General features: G+C 40.9%; 1 protein-coding gene and 1 long non-coding RNA gene across 8 annotated transcripts in view; both read right to left on the bottom strand.

Moving 5' to 3' along the window:
* Nucleotides 1-17,510, bottom strand: part of LOC131237110 (dolichol-phosphate mannosyltransferase subunit 1) — a 33,062-nt gene extending 15,552 nt beyond the window's left edge. For all 7 annotated transcript variants that reach the window (XR_009167037.1, XR_009167034.1, XR_009167039.1 and 4 more), the window contains exons 1-7: nt 17,256-17,510; nt 9,085-9,184; nt 8,949-8,982; nt 8,778-8,854; nt 8,618-8,647; nt 7,092-7,252; nt 6,889-7,003 (exon numbers count right to left, since the gene is read on the bottom strand). Coding sequence is in view for 1 of the 7 variants with exons in the window: in XM_058234767.1 (XP_058090750.1) it covers nt 6,889-7,003; nt 7,092-7,252; nt 8,618-8,647; nt 8,778-8,854; nt 8,949-8,982; nt 9,085-9,184; nt 17,256-17,371 (633 nt within the window). In the remaining 6 variants the exon portion in view is untranslated. The remainder of the gene's footprint in view (nt 1-6,888; nt 7,004-7,091; nt 7,253-8,617; nt 8,648-8,777; nt 8,855-8,948; nt 8,983-9,084; nt 9,185-17,255) is intronic.
* On the bottom strand, nt 7,414-8,611 carry LOC131237111 (uncharacterized). Its single transcript, XR_009167040.1, has 2 exons — nt 8,132-8,611; nt 7,414-7,745 (listed from the first exon to the last, which is right to left on the bottom strand). It is a non-coding gene; the product is annotated as an uncharacterized LOC131237111 (long non-coding RNA).
* Nucleotides 17,511-17,735: the final 225 nt, after the last annotated feature.

Below are 17,735 nucleotides of genomic sequence, written 5' to 3'. Positions count from 1 at the left end.
AAATTCCTAACCCTTGAATGGTGGCCTACAAATAGACAGTTAAAATAGAATCACAATGTGATGCAGGCCCACAATAAACATAATTGTTTATACAGCACTAAGAAATGTTCACTCTAGGTGGGAGCTCAATGCAATAGGCGTTGTCATTAATTCGCTTCAAGATCTTGCACAGGCCAATCTTTTTTGGCTTTAACTTGTTGTAAGTGCCCGCCCCAAACCCTTCTTTCCGCATGTAGACTCACACTTAACCTCCCTCTTCGAAAACCACCTTCCGACACCGTCTATCTGCAGCTTGCTTGTAACTTATGTTGCATGCCTTGATATGCTTACGAATTTTTTCATGAACTTGCCGAATTTGTGCCGTCAACTCATCAATATCATCAAGCACCTTGGTCATACTAGGTATTGGTATAAGATCAACCACATTCGAAGGGTTAATGCCATAGACCACTTCAAACGGGCTCTTCTGAGTAGTTTTGTTCTTCGCCTGATTATATGGAAACTCTATGCGTGGCAAGGTTAAGTCCCATTGCTTCGGATTGTCCCGTACCAATGTGCACAATAAGTTGCCCAAACTTCGATTTACTACCTTAGTCTGCCCATCGGTTTGTGGATGATAGGCGCTACTGAAACATAAATAAGTGCCTAACTGTCTCCATAATGTCCGCCAAAAGTGACTCATGAACTTGCTATCACGATCCGAAGTAATACTCTTTAGTACATCATGCAGCTTCACTACCTCCCAAAAATATAACCTTGTAATTTATGATGCATCACTAGTCTTCCTGCATAGAACAAAATGATTCATTCTAGAAAACCGATCCACAATAACAAAAATAGAATCATTACCATGCTGTGTGCGTGGCAACCGTAATATGAAATCCATGTTCACGTCCACCCACAGTGCTTGTGGAATGGGGAATGGCATATATAATCCTACATTTTGTGTGTGGCTCTTAGCTGTCTAGCATATCTGACACCTTTCCACATACCTAGCCACATATCTTTTCAATCGTGGCCAGTAGTATTTTTCTTCAATCAACGCAAGAGTTCGATCTCGACCTCTATGCCCTGATAACGATCTTGCATGAATCCCTACTAATAGTTTCTCTCATAACGAACAATCAGGGATGCACAATCTCGTGCCCTAAAAGAGAAAACCATCCTATAAAGTATATTCCCCTTTTTGTCCACCCACCATTCTAGCCCAAATTTGTCCAAAATCTCGATCACCAATGTATATATCCACAAAGCAATCAAAGCCAACCACCTCAGCTTTTGATGTAGTTAATAAGCTCCTCCTGCAACTCAATGCATCTGCTACTGGATTGTGTGTGCCTCCTTTATGCTTCAAATTGAAGGTGAATTCTTGCAAGTAAGATACCCATTTTGCATGTCACCAATTAAGTTTTTGTTGCCCATTCAAATATTTCAAAGCTTCGTTATCGGAGAATAATACAAACTTATGTTGCCCCAAGTAATGTCTCCAATGACGGAGGGCCTGCACAATTGCATAAAACTCCAAATCAAATGTAGAGTACCACACCCTTGGACCACTTAGCTTCTCGTTGTAAAAAGCTATGGACAGGCCATCTTGGTTGAGTACCGCCCCAATGCCAATGTAGGACACGGCATAATCCACTTGAAACACCTTATCAAAGTCTGGCAAAGCTATAAATTAAAAAAATAAATTTAAAAAAAGGGTACTTCTGTCAACCTTTTCTTCACCACTTCAAAACTCTTTTGTGTCGTTGTAGAACATCCAAACGGTCCCTTCTTCAACCAATCTGTTAAAGGAGCTGCCAATGTACTAAAGTTTTGAATGAATTGGCGATAGAAAGTAGCCAATCCAAGGAAACTCCGCACATCATGTTTTGTCTTGGGCGCAGGCCATTCCTATACTGCCTGCACCTTCTCTTAATCCACACTAATACCATCGACACCTACCACATAGCCAAGGAACACAAACTGATATGTCCTCAAACTACATTTTTTTGAATTAGCATATAATTGCTCATGTCTTTAAGTGTCACATACACTTCATAGATGATGTACATGAGTGTGCATATCTGAACTATAAATTAGGATGTCATCAAAATATACCACTACAAACTTTCCAATGTAGAGGCGTAGCACCTGGTTCATCACCCTCATGAACGTGCTTGGGACATTAGAGATACCAAATGGCATCACCAACCATTCATACAAACCTTCCCACGTCTTGAATGCGGTCTTCCACTCATCACTTAGGTAGATCCGAATTCGATGATATCCACTTTGTAGGTTTATTTTAGAAAAAAAAAAATGCCACCAAAAGCATAGCCAACATGTCATCTAATTGGGGTATCGAAAACTAATATTTTATGGTGATTTTGTTGATGGCCCTGCTGCCAATGCACATCCTCCACATGCCATCCTTTTTAGGAACTAGTAGAGTCAGGCTTGCACACGGACTCATACTCTCCCTAATATAGCCCTTTTCTATTAACTCGGTGACTTGCCATTTCAATTCATCATGCTCTTTCGGGCTCATCCTATGGGCTGCTCGATTGGGTAAACTTAAGCTCAGCACCGAGTCAATGCAATGTTGGATATCCCTCATTAGTGGTAATCCCGGAGGTAGCTCATCCGAGAACACATCTTTGTATTCACCAACTAAGTCTTTCATCGGTTTGCTCATATGGGTGGCAACATTAGTATTTTTTTTTTTTTCCAATCAACACATAAACCACATCATGACCCTAAATTTCTTCCAAAAATCTTGCATGGGACAATGGGTGGCAACATTAGCATTTTTTTCCAATCAACATATAAACCACATCATGACCCTAAATTTCTTCCAAAAATCTTGCATGGGACAAAAGGTTGACGTCCCCCATGGTTGGGGGTTTCACCCAAATCCTCTCTCATGGGTTTCAATACTATTTTCTAATTATCTTTTATGAAGGTATATGTATTTTTCTACCATCGTGAATGCTTCGCCAGTTGTACTACCATGGTCGACCTAATAATACATGGCACACATCCATCCCTTGCACTACGTCGCACTATACATTGTCATGATAGGTTTTACCAATCGTTAAAGAAACCAAACAATGACGAGAAACCTTTACCTCACTGCCTTGCTTAAACCCAACAAGTTTATATGGAACTAGATAGAAGCCTCTCGGTTTTCAACTGAAGCTTTTCTACTACCTCTTCAGAGATGACATTTTCACAGCTGCCACCGTCAACGATCACCCCACAGACTTTGACATTCACTATGCAGCTAGTGTAGAAGATATCAGTCTGCAACCAATCATCTTCCTTAGGCGACTTGGGTGTAAGAAGAGCCTTTCATATTACCAACGTTTCTGGATCATTAATATATATTCTGTCATCCCCACCATCAGTATCATAATCCGCATTATGTGTTCCCTATGTGGTCTCACCCTTATCGTCAACTAATTGTTCTTCCACAACTACTTTGGAGCTACCGGCAATATTGACTTGTTGTTGCCTGCATTCAGAGGAAATATGCCCAATTCCGTTGCATTTGTAGCACCGAATATTTTCCTGACTCGTTCATCCTACTACCCCATTGCTTAGAACTCGTGACCCAGACATTGGAGCAACATTCTTGGCCGGACTCAAATCCCTTACAGGCTTATTACAGCTACCTCAAACGCCAATGGATCGATTAGAAGCTTCCATGCAACCATACGTAGCTTTGCTCCTCTTTTCAACCAAGGCAACTTGCCTACATGCTTTTGTAACAGTAAACACTGGTTTGAATCCCCAACTGATCAGCAATTGTGGGCCGCAACCCATCCATTAAATGAGTAACCAACTGCCCTTCGGTCTCGGACAAATTATTTCAGGCCAGCCGATGATGGAACTCTTCCATGTACTCCTCTACAGTCCTGTCCCCTTGTCAAATATGTTATAATCGCTGGAAAAGAGACTGCACGTAGTCGATGGGTAGAAAGGTCTCCTTCATGAGAGACTTCATCTTCTCGCATGTTTTCACCTTGGACTTTTCGCGCCTTTCTCAGGGTGGCCTTAACTTGTTCCCAACATGCAGAAGCTTTACCTTTCAACTTCATGGCAATTGTTTTCACATTTTTTGCTTCGTCTACATCTTTGTAATTAAAGATCCTCTCCACAGCATCAATCCAATCTAAAAAATCGTCCCTGCACATTCTACCATGATATTCAGGAACTTTTACTTTCACATCCAACTTCCTACTTTGATTAAAATAATCCCTCCTTCCCGCTCATCGCAACTCAGCAAACGGAGCTTCACAATGGAACAGGTTAATGTCACTCCCACTCGACTCATTATCATCATTTTCTTAAGTCGGTGGTTCATTCCTCGCTAATGGCGTAGCAAGTTATTGGGAGATGGTCTGCATTTGCCTCTCTAACGTAGCAAATCTCTCTTCTACTGGATTTGCATCTTCCTCGTCCATTCTTCATGCACCACAGCCTCTACCTCTACACGACATCATCGTAAGAGAAGAAGCTCATGCAAGAACGAAATAATGGTGGAAACAGAGTCTCCGATACCAAATTTGATGTAGCTAACGGATGAAAATCGACAACCACATGCAGTTGTATCAAACCCTAGCCAAGGCTTATAGGAAAGATAAGAAATTGTCCCAAAAAATTGCTAGATAATTTTTGTTATTGAGTTTTATATAAAAGAGAACAAAAGAAAAGCCCTCGAACCAATCTAGGCCTTACATCAAAGCATAACTATGGGTTGGATGTTATAATCTCAAACCTACAATTTCATTTTAAAGGGAAAAGACTAAATTACCCCTATCTACTTAAGCGAGACATACGTAAAGAAAAATAAACTAAAATTCGTCCAAAAATAAAGTAAAAAATCATAACTGAATAAAAATGCCACCAATAGACACTTTTGTGGACCTAAAAGTGTACCACGGGTACCATAATGCGTGGTCCATTGATGGGTCTATGAGTTTGGCCCATTATAAAAGATATTTGGGCCCCTCTCCACACTCAAATTCATGCAGACCATCGCGACTCAACAAACAATGGAACAGGTTAATGTCATGCCCACTCGACTCATTATCATCGGTTTCTTAAGTCAGTGGTTCATTCCTCGCTAATGGCGTAGCAAGTTATTGGGAGATGGTCTGCATTTGCCTCTCTAACGTAGCAAATCTCTCTTCTACTGGATTTGCGTCTTCCTCGTCCATTCTTCGTGCACCATGGCCTTTACCTCTACACGGCATCATCGTAAGAGAAGAAGCTCATGCAAGAACGAAATACTGGTGAAAACGGAGTCTTTGATACCAAATTTGATGTACCTAACAGATGAAAATCCACAACCACACAGTTGTATCAAACCCTAGACAAGGCTTGTAGGAAAGATAAGAAACTATCCCAAAAAACTGTTGGATAATTTTTGTTATTGAGTTTTATATAAAAGGGAACAAAAGAAAAGCCCTCGAACTAATCTAGGCCTTACATCAAAGCATAACTATGGGTTGGATGTTATAATCTCAACCCTACAATTTTATTTTAAAGGGAAAAGACTAAATTACCCCTATCTACTTAAGTGAGACACAAGTAAAGAAAAATAAACTAAAATTCGTCCAAAAATAAAGTAAAAATCGTAAGTAAATAAAAATGCCACCAAAAGACACTTTTGTGGACCTGAAAGTATACCACGGGTACCATAATGCATGGTCCATTGATGGGTCTATGAGTTTGGCCCATTATAGAAGATATTTGGGCCCCTTTCCACGCTCGAATTCATGCCAAAACTCATTAAGTAAATCAGCCCAATCAATCAAAATTAGGTCGTCCATGTCCTCATCAGTTTTGCAGCCTTGGCTCGATTATTTTAAAGGAGGTGAAGATTGACAAGGACATTTCCAATAGAGTTAGAAATGAGTGGAGGAAGTGGAGATGTGGCTCTAGAGTGTCGTGTGACCCACAACATGCCCATGAAACTAAAGCTCTTTATAAGAGAGCTACATGATCGGTTATAGATAAGGTGGTGGGGGATTAAAAGGAAACATGGTTAGAGATTTTGTGTTGCATACATATAAGAATGTTGAGATCGATAAGGGGAAAGAGTGATAGAATTAAGGAGATAAGCCAAAGAAGCCTAGTCATCCTAAAGAGAGAAGATAACAGAGAGCATACTGAAGCAGTTTGGTCATGTCCAACAAGTCCATAGACAGTTGCAGCAAGGAGGGTAACATTGATTAGGGTTGAAGGGCCCAAAAAGAGGACTGAAGAAGACCTAGGGGGACGGATCAAGGTGATGAGAAGGGATGTGAAGGTTTGTTCAGTTATTGAGGATAGGACCTTAGACATGATTGAATGGCAAAGCAGGATTCACAAAGCTATGCCCATATAGTTGAGACAGTGCTATGATGATGATCATCATCATCATATAGTTGGGGAACAATGTCATGATCATGATGATCAAAAATAACAGAAAAACTAGCGAAGAAAATGAAAAAGTAAGGATTATGTTCTTAGTTGTTAAGCCAACACCTTCTTAAACACATCTAATAAACTCAACCCTCTCATAGATTCAAGCAACAATTTTAAAAAGACATCCTATTTACAATGAGAACTGTAGTTCTTGCCTAGAGTATACTCCTAACAACAAATTTTCCCTGCTCTTGGCTGCTGAAATGGGAGGCTATACAAAACATGAAAGGTCCTATCACTTTTCAGATGGGTCCCATGACATCCACCAATAGCAAGGAAAGGACTATAGTCCTTGCTGCTTACCAAATTTCTTTAAACATATATGTGTGTGTGTGTGTGTACGTGTGTGTGCCATTTATGCATGGTCTGCTGAAAATAAATAGCAAACAACTTGCTTTAATAACCATAAGGACCATAATTTGTGAGTACCTCTTCAATGTGGTATCCCTTCCTAGAAGCCCTAACAATCATTTCCATTTGAAAGACATATCCTTTACTGACACATGAGTTGATGACATCTTCAAGAACAGATCTCCGATAAAGCCTTTAAAACAAGAAACAGTTAAGAATTTTGAATCCTAATTTAATATGTCAGAATTGCAAGACAAGATAATTAGCATTGAGCAACATACCGAAAAGAACCAGTCAAATCTGACACTCCAGGCCATAGAAGTGTTTGAGCAAGCACATTAGCTCCTCTACTTGTCAGTTTGCGCATAAGATTCCATCCATGCACACCACCACCTCGTACATATCGGGTCCCAGTAACTATACTTGCATTAGTCTCCACTTGCTTCCTAGAGAACATGAGGCAAAACAATGAAGCTCACAGCAATATTCCAATTAACATACTTAAACCAGGCAACAGTGACCATAAATCATTTTACCACCACAACCACCATCATCACAGCCCTATTAGGGGCCAGCTATTTATAGGACTACCTTGGGGAAATAAAAGAAAAACATAAATTGTATTGTCTTCACTGAAATGATCAAAGTGCAAATTAAATTTTCAAGTGCAATACACACTCTTGATTTCTTCAAGTGCATAGGCTCTATTGTGCCAATGCTACAACAAAAGAAACTGGCGTAACTCATCCATGGTACAGATGGCATACGTTCACGCACATCCAGACCTTACATATTGTGTAACACATTGTGGATAGAGCACAGTGCCCGTGGGAGTTTTGTGCACTCATTGACGTTCCCAAGCCCAGATAAAGGAGGAGAGTTGCATCAGGTTGGTAGCCAGCGTGAAACTTTTGCCATAACTTTCATCATGAATCCTGACAATATGACATTCCAAACTATGATAGAGCATTAGCCAACCTCAATTAGTTGGGACATGGCTTAGATGGTAATGATTGTGGATAGAACATAGTCCAAGAATCACACTAATCCAATGATTCTAACCACCCAACTAGCGGCAATCAAATGTTAAGAAGCAACTGGCCAAAGGTTCAAATTCAACAGGTGAAATCATATGGTTAAGACTGTGACTCTTAGCTATGCTCCATCCACTATGACACCAACAATTTTCAAATAGATATTGGCTTGCGTATGTGCCACATGTACCATGCATGAGTTCCTGCAATTTAGTATTCATAAAAAACACAAATCAAATCTTCATAAAAAACAAAAATAAAATAAAAAACACAAATCAAAGTCTAACCTCTTCAAATACACTGAATTATAGCTCTTGGCTACAAAAATACTCTCAATTGTGCCAAATGCAGACAATTAGCCTTCAATCGTTATAGGCAAAATATTCACGGCATTCTGGGAAATAAGGGAACAGCTCCACCTCAAACAAAAAAGACAACATAAAGAAAAAAGCCCAAGCATTTCTAATAAGCAGGCTGTGCCACTGTGCCGTATGTTTTTTCACCTTTTTTAAGAGACGATGTATAGGCTAACATTATTTTCTAATAGTGCAAAGAAAGCGATTAAGTCAGTTCCAGAAATAGGTTTTTAAAAAAAACTACAATTCCAAAATCAGGATGACAAATTGAAAGAACAAGGATCCCTCGCTCAATTCAGAAAATTCGAAGATACTCCCACAACGGTCAAAACGAAACAGCTTAGGAAAGGGAGAAGCATTTGAATGTCTAAATGTATGTTGGGCAAATGGCTATTTGAATGGAGAGGTGGAAAGCACTTGCCTGATGAAGCTTGGCAAATATTTCGGCTGCAGAACAAGAACCAAACACATCAGACAAGAAAGCTTCAAGCAGACCGCAAACTGAATAGCTATTAACAATCCAGAGCCATTACTGCATTGGCGATGCAAAATGTAGTAAATGATAATGACCACTTACATGATGGGATAAATCAGCATCCATGATTATAATAAAGTCGCCAGACGCATGCTTCAGTCCATGAGAGTAAGCAGTTCCTGAAAACAGTTAAGGTTTTCTTCATCAGATGAAAATAGTTGATCTCATGGGATTAGTTCCTAGTCCTTTATCAAACAGAGATGAATAGTGTACCTAGACCAAGCTTCTTTGGTCTTGCTCTTAATAGCTGCAGTAAAAGAATAAGCAGTTATTACAAGCCAAATAAATGACCTGATAATGCACTGACAGCCAAGAATTGCCAAACATGGATATCAACCCAACAACTTACTATGCGATCCTCCCCATACACTTGTTGCAGCTGTTTTACAATTTCTTGAGTTCCATCAGGACTCCCATCGTCTACCACAATGACTTCGAAATCAACATCCCTAAACCCAAGGAATATCATTGTCAGGTCGATGAAAAACATATCAGGACTTCCATGTGACAGACAATATCAGTAGCTTATGTGCGCGTGAGCACATGTGCGTGTCGATGAAAAACATATCAGGACTTCCATATGACAGACAATATCAGTTGCTTATGTGCGCGTGAGCACACGTGCACACGCACACACACACACACATGTATCTCTGTGTGCGTGTGTGTGTGTGTTGTACATATTAAGGTCTCAAGTCCAACCAGTTGGACAACAAGTTACATCCAGCCAGCAAATAACTACCAACCTATCATATGCACACAACATTCAACCCTTCCAATAGGTTGGCCCCACCAGTCTTCTTTTTCTCAATACCTGATTTCAGTTATTTACGGGCCTACAAGTCAATCTCTCAGGGCCTCGTTCTGGGATGAATTGTCACAGGTTAGACGGAATTTCTCTGGTCCGTGGTGTGTAGTCGGCGATTTTAATGTTACGTGGTTTCCGGAGGACCATTCCAGACGCAAAAGAACCTCCACTGCCATGTCTCGCTTTTCTGATTGGATCCAGCAAGAAGAACTCATTGACTTGCCTCTATTGGATGCAAGGTTTACTTGGACCAACAGTCGGGGTTCCCCTATCCAATCTCGCCTGGATAGATTCCTCATCTCCCCTGAATGGCTCAAGGTTTTCTCATCTATCAAGAAAATTGCCTTGCCGCGCACCATGTCCGATCACTGCCCGATCATGCTAACCATGGAAGACGTCAATTGGGGCCCAAAACCTTTCAGGTTCAATTCCTCTTGGCTTAATTCGGAGGGTCTTCACCAGAAAATTATCGATTGGTGGAAGTCATTCACTGTGAAAGGTTTTGCCGATCAGAAGCTGATCCGTAAACTCTATCTCCTGAAGGTTAATTTAAAGGACTGGCGTAGGGACGAAATGCGGAAACATGAAGCTGAGACCGATTCTCTCTTATCTGAGTTACAAAGTATCAACTATGACTCTGAACAAGATCCGCTGCCCAAAGAAGTCTTACTCAGGCGTATCTCCATCATCCAGGACCTGTCGAATAAAGCTTTACAAGAAGAAGCGTCATGGAGAATTAAATCCAGAGCTAAGTGGATTGCGGAAGGAGATAAAATACCAAGTTCTTTCATCAGATGGAAAATATGCACTCTCGGGTGAAGTCTATTCTCAGCATTGACAACAAAGGCAGCAGAATTGAAGATATAAAGGAGATTGAAGACCTCGCCCTATCCCACTTTCAGGAGCTTCTCTCTTCAAACAATTGGCCTAGACTGACTCTCGATTCGATCTCCTTCAACAGGCTCCATCCAAAGGATGCGGATTTTCTGGAATCCCAATTACGAAGGTTGAGGTCAAGGCTGCTGTGGACGCCCTAGGAGGGGACAAGTCTCCAGGTCCAGACGGATTTCCAATTGCGTTCTTCCAAAAGTTTTGGGATCTTCTGAAGCAGGAAGTCCTCCAATTTATTCACGAATTCCATCATCGAGGAAGACCATCGAAAGGTCTGGGTGCCACCTTCATTTCTCTAATCCCTAAGGTGGCGGGGGCTTCCTCCTTTGCGGATTTTAGGCCGATTAGCCTTATAGGGAGTCCCTATAAAATATTGGCGAAAGTTCTGTCTACTCGATTGTCGAAAGTGATTGGGAGTCTCATCTCAAGTAACCAGAATGCCTTCATTAGAGGCAGACAAATCATTGATGGTGCCCTCATCGCCAATGAAGTTCTTCATACCTGCATTAAGGCCAAATACGAAGCTGTCTTCTGTAAACTGGACATTGCCAAGGCTTACGATCATGTGGACTAGGACTTTCTGCTGTATATGCTGTCACGGATGGGTTTCGGTACTAAGTGGAAACAGTGGATCGCCGCCTGTTTAGGATCGGCCCATTTCTCTATCATTCTAAATGGATTGCCAAAGGACTTCTTCAGGAGTTCGAGAGGTTTAAGGCAGGGGGGGACCCTCTCTCCCCGTTGCTATTTCTAATCGTTGGCAAGGCCATCTCCCAAATGCTAACGAGAGGCCAGGAGCATGGACTTCTTCATGGAATCGCGATGCCGGGCCTACCCGCCCCCTTAACTCATATTCAGTTTGCAGACGATACCCTTATATTTTTGGAAACTTCAGAGGACAAAATCAACATCTCCTCACTGCCCTTCGCTGTTTCGAAGCAGTCCCGGGCCTAAGGATCAATCTTAACAAATCAAAGATCCTTGGTATCAACGTTCCTCAGAATTCCCCCCAGAGTTTTACTTCCACGCTCGGATGTCGCATTGATTCCTTCCCTACTTTCTTTGTTGGCCTTCCCCTCTCTATGGGTTCGCCGCCAATACGTATGTGGGATAGGGTTATAAATAGATTCCAGAAACATCTAGCCTCATGGAAGTGTCGTTATCTTTCGCTGGGTGGTCGTCTGACTCTAATCAAGTCTGCTCAGTCTAGTCTTCCTCTCTATTTCATGTCTCTATTCAAATGCCCGAGGTCAGTTCTTAGAATCATTGAAAAAATTCGAAGAGATTTCTTATGGTTCAGTAAGGAAAATCAGAGGAAGATTCATCACCTTGAATGGAACCAGGTGTGCAAGGTTTTTAGAGAGGGTGGAGCGAATGTTAAAAGTCTGAAGATTATGAACTTGGCACTGTTGGGGAAATGGGCTTGGCGCTTCGCTTCAGATCAACATTCCCTCTGGTCTTCGATTGCTAGAGGAAAGTATGGTGCTTCCAAGGGAAACCGGTGGCCTTCAGATAAGTCTCAATACAAGGCCTCTCATATCTGGAAAGGAATTCTCAAAGCTAAAACTCCTATCATAGCTAACAGCAGACACGTCTTGGGCAATGGTTCAACGATCCGCTTTTGGGAAGATGTTTGGATTGGAGACAAGCCTCTTAAGTTCCTTTTCTCGCAGATCTATCGCCTTTCACCTAACAGAGGGATCTTAATATAAAAAAAAACTGCGGTGCTTTCTCGTCCGATCAATTCGTGTGGGACATCAACTGCTTCAGGAATCTCGACGATAACGAGGCTGATGAATTTATGGCCCTCATTCACTTCATTTCCAAATCCAAGCCTATCCCCTTGCATCAAGACAGTATCGAATGGCCGCTTGAAAAAGACGCAACCTTCTCAGTTCGATCCCTATATGCGGCTATCTATCCTGAGGCTCAACCCCATTTTCAAGTGACCCCTTTTATCTGGAAATATCAAGTGCCGCCAAAAATCAAATGTTTTGGATGGCTCGTGGTTCGCAACAGAATTCTTACTATAGATAACCTTATCAAGCGTGGAATGCAGTTTGTTAACAGGTGCCATTGTTGTATGCAGCAGGCGAAATCTGTGAACCATCTATTGGTTCATTGCTCCTTTACTTGGGCCATTTTGATGGAGTTTTGCCAAATTTTCTCGATGTCCTGGTGCGTTCCGGAGTCGGCTGCCAATCTGTTGATTGAGTGGAATGGGTCCATCCTTGGCAAATCCAAATTGATCATCTGGCGCATGACTATTTTGGCCATTTGGTGGGCTATTTGGGAGGAAAGAAATGATAGATGTTTTAATGATCATTCCTCTTCTGCGAAGAGGGTGGGTTCTAGGGTTAAATCGTTGGTCTTAGATTGGGCGGTTAATGTAAAAGATTTGAATAGGGTTGATCTTCTCTTTTTTGCTTGTTAGGTGTGGTCTGCCATCTCAGCAGCCCTCCTTTTCTTTGTTTTTCTACTTTCCTTCTTAATGAATTCCTGCGTTGCTTCAAAAAAAAAAAAAATAGGTTGGCCCCACCATAAGGATCACCTAGTGTAAGGATCAACTCCATCTACTCATCAGGTGGGCCACACAGCCCACACTATAGAAAACAATGTCTAGCCATTGATAAAAGGCAAAAATACAAGTTTGGGACCACTCAATAAGTAGATGTGGCTGATTTTTTGCACAAAGTGATCCTCATGGTCAGGGCTAACCTACTGAACAGATTGAATGTCCCACACACCATGAAACATTAGAAGTTATTTGCTGGGTGGACCATAACTTGTGGTCTAACCACTTGGACTTGAGAAGTTCTCCATATGTATGTATAATGTACGTACGTATGTATGTCTCTGTGTGTGGGCGGGTGGTTGCGTGCATGGGCGTGGGCGTGTGCATGTGCGTGTCTGTGTGCCTATGTGTGATGTATGTATGTATGTGTTTTATGTGTCTATATGTGTGTGTTTGTATCACTGTATGTTTGTGTGTTATGTGTGTGTCTACATGTATGTGTGTACATCTATGTATGTGTATGTTTGTATGTGTGTGTGTGTGCATGTTTGTATGTGTGTATGCGTTTATGTCTTTCAGTATGTCTGTATGTATGTGTTTATGTCTGTCAGTATGTATGCTCATGTATGTATGTATTTATGTGTACATATGTCTATATGTATGTGTTTATGTTTGTCAGTATGTGTCTATGTATGTATCTGTTTATGTCTGTCAGTATGTGTCTATGCATGTATGTGTTTAAGTCAGTCAGTATGGATGTGTGTGTGTTTGTATGTACGAATGTGTGTGTATGTCTATAAATACGTGTGTGTGTGCGCGCGCACGTTTATATGTGTATATGGATGCATGGATGTATGTATTAAATGTATGTGTCTGTTTGTATGTATTTATGTATGTGTGGAGGTATGTGTGTATGTATTTATGTCTGTGTATGTCTATATGGATGTATGTGTTTGCATGTATGTGTGTCTCTCTGTATATGTGTATGTATTTATGTATGTGTATGTGTATGTCTGTATGAATATATTTGTGTGTATGTTTGTATGTATGTTCATATGTATGTTTGTATGTGTGCTGAAAAGTTGAAGAACTCCGCCTTGCAGCCATGCAACAGCCGGTCCCAAGCCTAGGTAAAGGATGGTGTTGATGTCAGCCCAGTAGCTGGTTGTTGAACTTTTACCAAGCAATCATGAGATAGCTGGGAGAAGGCCAAGAAAATAATGTGAATTAGCTCAATTTTGGGCTAATATTTTGCATTTCCCATCACAAGGAAAAGCCTTTTTCACAAGGGTATTTGAGAAATAGTTGTTGTAGGAGCTAGATGATCTTCATCAATCCTTCACCCCTAAGCGTATCTTCAATGAATGGGGTACTCAGTGAAAATGCTAATGACGTATTTTGAGTGGCACATGGGGTTGTTATGCCAGTTTCATGCTGTTTACTTCCTTAGAATTTGGATACCACGTGATTATTAGAAAATAATCATACACAGTTTCCAAATTATCATCCTGCGACAGAACCTCTGTTTTTCATTGGATCGTATGGATCAACAAGAGAAATTAGTAGGTTTTCCAAATTTTGTTAGGCAAGGTCTTCTAAGTTAGGGGAGATAAGTTTCTCCCGTTGATTATGTTCCTTTTATTTATTTATTTATTTTTATTATTTGGGCTGAATCGGGTGGTGATGTTGCAAAGGGCCATAACTTCAGTTTGACCGGAGGTCATCAAGTCTTTTCTTACTACCTCCACCCACGTCCTTTTGGGCCTTCCCCTTGCGCTTTTAAAGCCTTCAACTTATGCCAAGTCCTTCTAACTGGCACAATACTTTGTCTCCCTTGCAACATGACCAAACCAACTAAGTCCACTTTCCCTCATCTTACTACCTATCGATGCCACGAAGTTCCCTCAAATGCTTTCATTTATTATTCCATCCTCCCTCGACTTGCCACTCATCCATCTCAACATCCTCATTTCAGCTACACTTGTCGTATGAACATGTTGTTTCTTAACCACCCAACATTTTGTCCTATAAAGCATGGCTGATCTTATACCTATCCTATAAATTTCCCTAGCAATTTGAATGGTACACAATAATCAGATAAAGCTCCAGAGGTGCATTTCCATTTCTTCCACCCAGCTTGAGCTTTATAGGCAACATCCTTCTCAATCCCTCCACTCACATGTAATCAACCCAAGATATCGGAAGTGTTCATTTTGGGAAACTTCTTTGCCAGCAATCTTAACCAATTAATTAATTCCCCGTTTTCACTCCTTTTATTACTAAAATTGCACTCCATATACTCATTTTTAGTCTAACTAATTTTAAATCCTTTGGATTCTAAACGCCACTCCATATTCCTTCAATGGTGACTTTAAAAACTAGCCAAGCTTGCATTTTCACAAAATGCTCTTGATTATTGGACCACATTAATGATCCTCCTTGAGTTGGTATATCAATAATAACAGCTCACAAGTTCACCAATTCTTTCGTAGGAATGATGTATTGTGCTAAAACATTTGCCGACATGCCAAGGCAGATTCAAACTTACTAACACCTATTCTAATTCATCCCATAACTCTTCTCACTCTGGGATCACTCAAACATTAAAAATTAGTTGTTGGGCTCTGTTCCCTCCGACTCTAGTAGAGCAATCCTTCCACGAGCCCAAACCAATAGCTCCTAGCCATGTCGGAGGCAAACCTTTTGTCTGCTTTAATCAATGAGTTAGGGCATTAATGCGTCTTGTTCTCAATGGATCTACCCGATCCATAACCCGTAGAGTATATTTTGGCATTGTGGACAACCCAATGTTCTAACTCACCTTTCAGTTAAGCAAACGCCAAAGGGAATACAAATAGACAAAAGGAAAACAAACAAGATTTTAGAAAGAACCCTAACAATCTAGATGCTAGAGATCGCGAAAATCCCCTCCAAATATTCTTCAAAAACAAATAAACACCAAAACCAAAGAACTTTTATTTCATCATCACCATGATTGTCGTCATCGCCATCATGCTTAGATGCCTTTGTACACCTCTAAACATAGCCTTATATAGACTTTAGACAAACAAGGAAGGCCTAATTTATGGAAATGACTACAATGCCCTTGAATCCTGTCACCACCATTTGGGTCATATGTAAATAGGCCATAACTCACCCAAATGGCCTCAAAATTACATGATCATGAGCTCGAAAATTAATTCAAGAAGCTATAAAACGGGACCAATTTCGGGTCATTCAGACATCGTTTGATGCCCCAAAAATGGCCCATCAAAATGGTGACAAAAATACAAAAGAAAAAATTATTAACTAAATCATGACCCAATCTCACCATAAATAAAACCCTATGAAATTGATGATCATATTATTGATCCCATGAGCTCCACAATTTAAGTTGACAGTTGATCCCATCAAATGATCATCAGATCGTTGATTTGGTTTAGATCATCAATCAAGACAATCTGAGCAGTTGGAAATAGCTTGTGCAGTTATTTGGGGCCTATTTGGAATGTGGGATTAGGTGGTATGGAATTACAATTTGGTCTGACGAAAATTCCATCCTATGGTTGGAATCGATGGGAAGGATTGGATTAATCTAGGTAATTTGACCCTCTAGTCCCAGCAGGAGCTACAACGGAATTTCTGGTGGAATTCGATATCCACTACAGTTGTGGGCCCCACTCTGATGCATGTGTTTTATCCACGCCGTCCATTCATATGAGCCCTTTACACGTGACACTCGAGTTGCATATGAATATTGGTGACCGGCATCAGTTATGAACTATGGTCTGTAATTCCAAGGTCCACCAAATGCTAGTTTTATGTAAAACAGTGTTTTTCTCAAAGGAAGAATTCAATCCCAATTGTGGGATTGGATGATCAAAATACCACAGTATTTCCAAACATGTAATCATTGTGTAATAATGATGTTAATTCCATCTAATGCGATTCAATACCACCTAATCCTGCATTCCAAACAGGCCCTTGGTTGCATCAACCAGATTCTACAGCTGACACATCGGCAAGAAAGAAACACCCATCTGCTGTATCTGATCATCGCTCTTCACAAGATGACCTTATACCTCCCGGAGGCGATCCGCTAATTGGATGGTCTTGATCCAACACTTTATTAGGTGCTACCATTTGCGACGGACAATACATCCTAAATAAAGATCAATCTTCAAAATAATAATAATAATAAATGAATAGCATGCCCTAATTCTTCTAAAAAATAATCGAAAGAAGTGTATGTAAGAAGACGAGATCGTCCACAACGACGAGGACGACGAAAACGACGAAAGGAAACCTGAGATGCTTGAAGATGAGGTAGACGATGAGGGCTATATTGAGACGCTCGTTGTAGGTGGGGACTATAATGCTGTATTTGCTCTTCTTCTTCGGTTGTTGCTGCGTCTCCTCCATTCCTTTTTCTCTTTCTCGTTTTTCTCGTCTTCAATTTCTCGTGAGACGGATTGCCCCGCTCGCTCTTACGTCTCTTACCAAGGAAGAAAGACGCTTCCCGTCGGGAGCGGGTCAGGTGTCACCCGAGTAACGGACGCGGATTCGCTACTGACTCTTGAGTACCGAGATTGGCTACTGAAGTGACGTCACCCAGTTCTGTGAGCCCGTCCATGATGTGTGTGTTGTATCCACACCGTTCATCATTTTGGAGAAATCATTTTGGGGTATGATCAAAAGAATGAGGTAGTTCCGAAGTCCAAGTGGACCCCACCATAAAAAACAGTGGGGATTGAACGCTTGCCATTAAAAACTTCTTAGGGGCACG

Source organism: Magnolia sinica, chromosome 2 (genome assembly GCF_029962835.1).
Source record: "Magnolia sinica isolate HGM2019 chromosome 2, MsV1, whole genome shotgun sequence".
In the NCBI taxonomy this organism is placed as follows: domain Eukaryota; kingdom Viridiplantae; phylum Streptophyta; class Magnoliopsida; order Magnoliales; family Magnoliaceae; genus Magnolia; species Magnolia sinica.
This window is presented reverse-complemented; position numbering and strand designations above follow the sequence as displayed.